This window comes from Physeter macrocephalus, chromosome 13, assembly GCF_002837175.3.
Source record: "Physeter macrocephalus isolate SW-GA chromosome 13, ASM283717v5, whole genome shotgun sequence".
NCBI lineage: Eukaryota > Metazoa > Chordata > Mammalia > Artiodactyla > Physeteridae > Physeter > Physeter macrocephalus.
The window spans coordinates 53,323,688-53,332,566 of record NC_041226.1 but is presented as its reverse complement, the minus strand read 5'-3'; the positions used below and the strand labels follow the sequence as shown (position 1 = coordinate 53,332,566).

Sequence of the window (8,879 nt, the reverse complement as noted above, 5' to 3'; positions counted from 1 at the left end):
GCCTCCATTGTTTTTCCGAGGTCCTGGATCATCTTCACTATCATTATTCTGAATTCTTTTTCTGGAAGGTTGCCTATCTCCACTTCATTTAGTTGTTTTTCTGGGGTTTTATCTTATTCCTTCATCTGGTGCATAGCCCTCTGCCTTTTCATCTTGTCTGTCTTTCTGTGAATGTGATTTTTGTTCCATAGGCTGCAGGATTGTAGTTCTTCTTGCTTCTGCTGTCTGCCCTCTGGTGGATGAGGCTATCTAAGAGGCTTGTGCAAGTCGTTGTGGGAACGACTGGTGGTGGGTAGAGCTGGCTGTTGCTCTGGTGGGCAGAGCTCAGTAAAACTTTAATCCGCTTGTCTGCTGATGAGCGGGGCTGAGTCCCCTCCCTGTTGGTTGTTTTGCCTGAGGTGACCCAACACTGGAGCCTACCCGGGCTGTTTGGTGGGGCTAATGGCAGACTCCGGGAGGGCTTATGCGAAGGAGTACTTCCCAGAACTTCTGCTGCCATTGTTCCCGTCCCCACAGTGAGCCACAGCCACCCCCCACCTCTGCAAGAGACCCTCCAACACTAGCAGGTGGGTCTGGTTCAGTCTCCTATGGGGTCACTGCTCCTTCCCCTGGGTCCCAGTGCGCACACTACTTTGTGTGTGCCCTCCAAGAGTGGAGTCTCTGCTTCCCCCAGTCCTGTCGAAGTCCTGCAATCAAATCCCGCTAGCCTTCAAAGTCTGATTCTCTAGGAATTCCTCTTCCCGTTGCTGGACCCCCAGGTTCGGAAGCCTGACATGGGGCTCAGAACCTTCACTCCAGTGGGTGGACTTCTGTGGTATAAGTGTTCTCCAGTTTGTGTGTCACCCACCCAGCAGTTATGGGATTTGATTTTACTGTGATTGTGCCCCTCGTACCATCTCATTGTGGCTTCTCCTTTGTCTTTGGATGTGGGGTATCTTTTTTGGTGAGTTCCAGTTTCTTCATGTCAATGATTGTTCAGCAGTTAGCTGTGATTCCAGTGTTCTAGGAAAAGGGAGTGAGAGCACGTCCTTCTACTCTGCCATCTTGAACCAATCCTGGACTTTTTTTCTAATGTTTCCAGGGCTAAGTGAGTTTTGAACAATTATGAAGCCAGTGTTGAGAATGCAAAATATAATAGTTAGCTGAAGTCTTCATTACTCTTTTAGGTGCAACAAATAGGCAGAACTCTCCCCTTTGTGACTTTACCCACTGATTCTCCTGAACTTGAAACTATCTCTACTAGTTGCGGAACTAGCCAGCGCATAAAGAGAATCTTAGAGAGCCACAGGAGTGGTGAGAGACCTTGACAGAGGGGATGGGGAAAAGAAATCAAATGAGGTTCTAATTTAAGCCTGTCATTCATCATCAAAAAGCATTCACTAAGTGCCTCCTCTTATGAGGGCTTAATTCATTGTGTGTATGAGGAAGTAAATTACTTTTCCTGTGTCTTCAGAGGGGCAGTAATGGTATTTATCAGGCACTTAAAGAATTAAACCTCCACAATCCTGGTTGGTTTGCACCCATGAAGATAAGCAGGTGCTCAGAGCTCAAAAGGAACCTAGATTAGTCTAAGTGAGAGAGTTAGGCTTGGTGCCCAGAAGAGTGTCCTCTGTCCTGCTTCTCTTGTCATCCTCTTGGGGCATTTGTGTGTTGATGGGCAAATAATACAGTCAAAAGTTCTAGAAATTATTGGTCAGATTTTTTAAATCTGTTTTCAAGTTTTCTTGGTTTAAACCTGTTTGTTGACAAATGTTCTTGTGACCCCTTCACTTTGAATGTTAATGTTCTAGTCAGACAATGAATTTCTCTTGCCAGGTTGGTAAGATTGGTTCCTAGTCTAGGGAGTCTTATTTTTTGTTGGAATTGAAAAGCACAATGACTAGGGGGTTTAAATGAAGTAGCTTTTAAGAAGACTACAATAGACACACTACTTTTTGGGCTGTCAAGAATCAATATTGAGCTTCTAGATTTTCTAGCACTTAATGTTTTGTCAGGCAGTTTTTAGGTATCATAGAACTCAAAAAAGAAAATCATACTTGGGATTTTTCTTTTTAATTAAAAGAGAATCCGTAGAATTTATTAGAAAACATTGATTCAATTCTGAGAGTCCCAGAAGTTGTGAGCCAGAACATTTGAGAAAGCCATTTTGAAGAAAGCAAGCTATGTTATCACTAAAAACCATTTTTAAATAGCAACCAAAAATCAATCTCATAGCTCAAGATTCTTAGCATTAGTTTTGTGAATAATTGCATGTGGTATAATGTTATCATGCTTAGAGTATTCAGTTATGTGAAGAAGGAAAAGAAAAAAACATATTTGCCATCAGTTTAGTCCCTTAATGACTCTAAGCTGACTAACATAGTTCCGTTTATTTCCCTGGATAGGGGATTTGCAGAGTGCTTGGGGAATATGGATTAAAAATGCTTGGTTGTGTTCACAGTTTCACAAGTCATTCCCAGCGGTGATTTTAAGCTTCTGAAGACATGTTCTAGTATTCACTTTTCTGATATTGTTGCTCTAAAAAATACAGATGGCTCATGTCATTATTTTTACAAGGCACTTTTGTTTTAACTTGTGCTTAATTATTTTCAACACTTTTTTTTTTCTAAGGCAAATAAAAAATTGAAATTGGAAAATGGTGGCCTGGTGAGGGAGAATTTACGACTGAAAGCTGAAGTTGATAACAGATCACCCCAGAAGTATGTATTTTGCTAACAGAGCAATGTTTCAGGTTATGTCAATGTTTTAGAATAAGCTGCTGTTATAGTTTGTGTTTGTCATTTGACTCTTTTCATTGAAGCATGTAAGTTTAAATAGAATGTCTTACCTCTAAACATCAAGTGTATACTTATGTTACTGGTAAAATCTTAGTCTTAGTTAAGGCTAGTGTTGAAGAAAAGATTTCCCTCTTATCCTTTTTCCGTATCTGATTAGCAGGAGGATTGTTTTATGTGACCTAAGATAGGTGAGCCTTCACTTGGTTTTACATGTAACTGTTTAGTGGTCCTAACAAAGAGTAGGGAGAGTAACATAATGCCCTTTAGACGTTTTCTGAAATAATCATAGTTAAAATTCATATAGGTACAACAACCTGTGATGTAGAACTATTATTATTCTCCATTTACAGATGATGAAATGGAGGCATAGAGATCAAATTAATTTTTCTAAATCTGCATTTCTAGTAAGTGGTGGAAATAGGGTTTGAACCAATGTAGTCTAGCCCTGGGAATCCGTGTTCTGTTACATGACATTGAAAACTATTACACTACCCATTACACTGAAAAGCCTATCTGAAATAGCATTTTCAGGCATCATTTGTTGAATTTTGGGCTGATTTGAGCTATACAATTAAATGAATTTATTATTTTATAATGGGATAGTTTTCATTCCATTCCAAAAGGTAAGCAGTTGGAACTATTGACCCACTTAACAGTTAGTTTAAAATGATAAGAAACCATTGAGAGTTAAGACTTGAAGATTGAGAAAAGATGGGAGACAGTGCTTAAGGTTGTTATTCTTCTAGGGAAAAAAATGACAAGTGAAAAGAGAATATGGCCCCCATCCCTCTGAGGAGTGGCATATCGGAACTCCACACTTTCTTCCCATCCAACCATTAGACTTCATTTTTTCCTAATGGAAAAAGACAAAGACAGACATAAACAAACAGTGGAAATTTATCCTACCAGAGGTAGTTCTCTGCTTGTCATTTGAAAAGGATAAAATATTGCCTTCAGTAAAATAAGTGTAGTATCAGGAAATGGTAGAAATAAACCATAATTACTCAAAGCAGAGATAACTAACCAATAGAGAAAGAAGCAGAGCTTTTACTTTTAAATAGTTCCTTCCCCTTTTTTGTTTCACTTCAGATAATGTCCTACTTTAATGAATTAGTGAAATAAACTTAAGAAGTGTTGCCATTATTATATGGCGGTTTGAATCTCTGCTCTTCTCATTTATTGGCAGCTCGCCTTGCCAGTCTTAGTAATGCTTGTCCATTAGCCATTTCCCACGGCAGGCTGAATGGAACTAAAGCCATTTTGTTTGTAGCTTTTATTTCTTGAAAAGTTGCCCACCAGATTTCAGATTTAATACTAGGCACCAGGATGTGTTTTTAAATAGCCATGACTCCTACCTGATAAACAACTGAAGAATCTTATCTAAAGAAACCTCACCGCTGTCTATTCTAACAAGCAACTACACTTCTGAATCCCATATAACTTTGGGATTTGCTATCTTTAACTTCCATTCCTTCCCTTCACGGGAAGGGAACAGTTTCACTTAAAAAACGGTTTGAACTGACCCCTATTCCTGATCAATGTGCAATATATTGAGGTATTAAAAGCATGGCTTTTGATTTATAGCCTTGTTTACCCTGCATCACCAGACCCTAGTGGGATTCAGAGAGAAGCTGACCACAGCTGAAAATACCCAGATCTGGTTCACCTGAAGAGAGCTCCTATTCATATTGAAAAGAATATGAAATTTCAAGAGTTTAAAAGTAAATGCAAGCAAATAAAAACCATCTATTCCATTTCATTCCCTTGATTAGGAAGTGCCTTGACAAATTATTTTTCTCTTGTCTACTTAGGTGTCAAGGTATACTTTTTATACACATGACCTTAGTTTCTGATGTATCTTTCAGGTTGTGCAGACATATTCTACAAATCATGCAGAAGAGAGAGCTTTAAAATTTAGATACTAGAGAGGAAAAAAATTAGAAAGGTATATTTGTTAGCGTGGACTGCCATAACAAAATACTATAGACAGGGTGGCTTAAACATTGGGTATTTATTTTCTTACAATTCTCGAGGCTAGAAATCCCAGATCAAGGTACAGCAATTTCGGTTTCTGGCAAGGGCTTTCTTTCTGGCTTTGCAGACAGCTGCCTTCTCACTATGTCTTCACATATCAGAGAGAGAGAGAGCACGCACACTGTGGTCTCTCTTCTTCTTCTTATGAGGATGCCAGTCCTGTTGGATTAGGGCCTCATCTTTATGGTCTCATTTAACCTTAATTACCTCCTGAAGACCCTGTCTCTGAATATAGTCACATTGGGGTTTAGGGCTTCAACAAATGAATTTGGTGGGGAAGTTGGGAACACAATTCAGTCCATAGCAGAAGGTATTTCTTTTTAGGACACTCAAGCAAATATCATGCTATAGCCCCAAAGCTAGACTAACATCTGGTGTCAACAAGGGGGACTTAGACATTTACATTGGTCTCAAGCAGATAGTATTGTATAAAAGTAATATATTTTATAATTTTTAAAAACAGTGCTATAATCTTTAAAATGAAATCTGGATTACCATTATTCTCCTCTGCTATTGTTTTTCTAGTCTGTCTTTTACCCTGCATTTTATCCAGTCTTAAAGTGTACCTGGATATTTTTCCTTTCTCAACTTTAACTTAAAAGCCCTTTTGAGCAGTGTAGCAGATACCCTACTAATCATACTCTTCTAGGTTTCAATAATATCCATTCTATTCCTTGTCAAAAATTCATTGTCTCGATATCTAAACTGGTGGTCCAGAAAAATGCGATCTTTTTCTTTGACTTGATGTAGCCAAAGACTTCCTGAATTTGTCTGTCTTCTAATTTGTTTCACCTGGAGAAAGCCGTCTGTTTGCCCTTTCAGTTTTCTCTAACATGGACTCCTAAGAGAATCAGATTTGATATTCAGAACTCAAGAGGTGGTGGTAATGTCCTTTAGTTTACAAGACTGTTATGCGAAGAAAACTTACTCTCCCAACCAACTGAGAAATACTAAAAGTTTATTTACTTGACACTCTCCTAGGTGCTTTGAACTATACAAAATAAATACTCTTTCTGACCCCTAAAGTAGGTTAGGTTCCCTTGCTGTAATTTCTCTTACTACCTTGTACTTTCCCTTTTTAGCACATATCCCAATTACTAATAATTAATGTTTTGTGTAATTATTTGTTTCATGTTCTTCTGTTTGAGTAAGGACTATAGTTTTATTCATGGTTGTGGCCCTGCATTTTATAGCATTCTGGCTAATATTCTGCTCCTAGTATATATTTGCTGAGTAAATGAATAAGAACGTAGCTCCCAAGACTATGAGAAAACAGACAGACAAATCCAGAATATGGTATAGTCAATTGGAAAAATGACCAGATTTCTTCATTAAATCATTGGCAAAATGGGAGGGGAAACCTGATTTACAATAAAAGAGGACTAAGAGATATAATAACCAAATGCAGTACAGGGATTTTGTTTGGATATTGATTAATAACAAATGTCAGAAGACATTTTTGAGGCAATTGGATATATTTGAATATGAACTAGCTATTAGATGATACCAAGGAATTACTGTTAATTTTGTTTAGGTCTTATGGTTACTTAACAAAATGTCCATGTTTTCTTTAGAAATACATACTAAAATATGAGCTATAGTATATTTTAACAAAAAAAGGGATATATATATGTGAAATGAGGCAAAATCTTGATAATTCTTGAATGTGGGTGATGAGTATATGGAGTTATTACTGTTCTCTGATTAAAACCAAGAAAACATAGTCCTTGCTTCCAGGAAGTTCATAATCTAATGAAGACAAGAGAAAAAATACATGAAACAATTAAATACTAAATAGTTACTAAGTCAAATAGCAGAGACAGCAATATGAGTTCAGAGAATGGCCAGTTGGTTGGAGTGACGAGAGTCTTTATCTAAGAGGCAGGACTTGAGCCCAGCTTTGAAAGGTGGGGATTTCAGTGAAGAGGAAGGCATTCTGAGCAAGAGGAAACAGCTTGAGCAGTTAGGAGTATTAAGAGGTCCCTTCAGCTCTAGTTCCTTGTCTCCAGAGCAGCCACAAGTCATGCTCAAGAAACACAGTGGCTTCCTTCTCAGACGCAGCAGAGCAGAGGTCCTCTGTGTAATTTGCACACCTCTCCATTGTGACCGTCATCATCCCACTTAAACAGCTGGTTAGCACAATTCCACTGCATCTAGTACTCCACTACATTCTGCTCTAAGCAGAAAGGCCTGTTCTCAGTCTCCTGTTTAATGGGGAATGCCAAGTGTCACACCTCCACATGATAAGAAACAAGAATAAGAAGCTGAAGGGAAGACTTTAGAATTGCATTTCTCTATTCCTAAACTGTGCCAGGAAGTGTGATATATTTGTCCATGATAGAGAGAGTTCCTTAGTGATTTTTTCACTCGAAGGGGTATGAAGAATTGATTTGTAAAGCATTTGAGAGTCCCATGCCCTCTCTCTGAGATCTCTCTGTTCAGTTGTGACATTTTTTTTGCTCTAGTCACGCTAGGCAGAGTTTGTGCCATGTTGCCACCTATTATGAGGCTTTGGCAGAGCAGATGTCCATGCCCTTAGCTTCTAACTTACCTTAAAGCGTAGGGTATATAGCTCCATATACAAAATTCCATAGGTCATTTAAATCAAATCTGGTTATAATTGGATTAATGGCTTTCCCTTCTATAAATATGTGTTTGGGAATGTCATTGTATCTTTACAATGACATTGTAAAGTGTCAATGTAAAGTGTCAATCTCACCCACAGTGAGATCTGTGGGTTTGATAGTATGGTAGTGTTAAGCATCATTTTTACTGCCCAGCAGCCCCAAGGCTTATCATTATGGACCAGTCTTCACCCATGCCTCAGCTCCTTCTGGGGGAAGATAAAGGCTCCAGATACTCTCTAGATGGTGAGCAGTATTTCCTATTATTAGTACATGAAAAAAGTGCTCTGAGGAGGAAAGAATAGACTTCATAAGTCATAACCTGCACGTTCTTCCCTTCTTGCTGCATTTGTGTTCCTTGAGCTGTCTTATCAACTCCCATGGCTTTAATAATCATCTACTTGTATGTCAGAGATTTCAAAACAAAATCTAAATCTTTGGCTTTGCCTTTTCTCCTAAACTGTAGTTTAGTGTTTCCATCTATCTATTTTATACTTTCACTCAAGATCCTATACCTTAAATTCACCACAAAGCACAGTAGTTAAATAAATGCTTAGTTCTGGAGACAACAGTACCTGGATTCAAGTTTCCCTGCTTCCACTCTGTCTCTCTTTTCCCTACCCAGTTCATTTTCACCACGCTCAAAATTGCTTTTTATAAAGTATAAATTACACTGTTAAATCTCCTATCTGAAACTGTCCAGTGTTTTCCTAAAATAAAATCCAGACTCTTCACCAACTAGTCTATGCTTGCTTATTCCACTTCATCTCATTCTCATTCCCCCAGCTAATCCTGCTCTAGCCATACTGGTCTTCTTCTGTTTCTAAAACATGCTGGACTTTTTCCCTCTGCTTAGAATGTTTTGCTTCCACATTGTTATGTGGCTGTCTTCTTTTGTCATCAGAGTCAGAGAGGCTTTTCCTGACCATTCAATCTAAAGCAGCCCTCTGAGGTTGTCCTTGTGACCTTACTCTTGTGCAGTTTAGAATGGAGAAGACAGAACAAGAGGTCAAGCAACTAAACAAACATGGTAATTTCAGTGATAAAGGCTAAGACAGTAATACTGTAACATTGGTTGTGCATTAACTATGGGCTCTGTTATAAGTACATCTCAAGTTTTAACTCATTTAAACCTCACTGGAACCTATAAGATAGGTACTACTACTGACCACATTTCACAAAAGATAAAAACTGAGATACAAAAAGTTTAAATATCTTCCCCCAAATCACAGCTCTAGTAAGTAGACAAAGCCAGAGTTCAGTTCTAGAGTCTGGCTCTGGAGCCTGTGCTCATAATCACATGCTATATTGCTTCACCATGCCATGATTTTATCACTATGGTTAAGAAAACATAGGCAGAATGCTCTATGACATAAATTATAGCAAGATCCTTTTTGACCCACCTCCTAGAGAAATGGAAATAAAAACAAAAATAAACAAATGG

At 38.3% G+C, this 8,879-nt stretch overlaps 1 protein-coding gene across 2 annotated transcripts in view; it reads left to right on the top strand.

Annotated features, from left to right (window-relative positions):
* The window catches only part of OBI1 (ORC ubiquitin ligase 1), a 46,486-nt gene that overhangs the window by 22,554 nt on the left and 15,053 nt on the right, over positions 1–8,879 (top strand). For both annotated transcript variants that reach the window (XM_007100756.4, XM_007100757.4), the window contains one exon: positions 2,611–2,699. In XM_007100756.4, the coding sequence (XP_007100818.1) occupies positions 2,611–2,699 (89 nt within the window). The remainder of the gene's footprint in view (positions 1–2,610; positions 2,700–8,879) is intronic.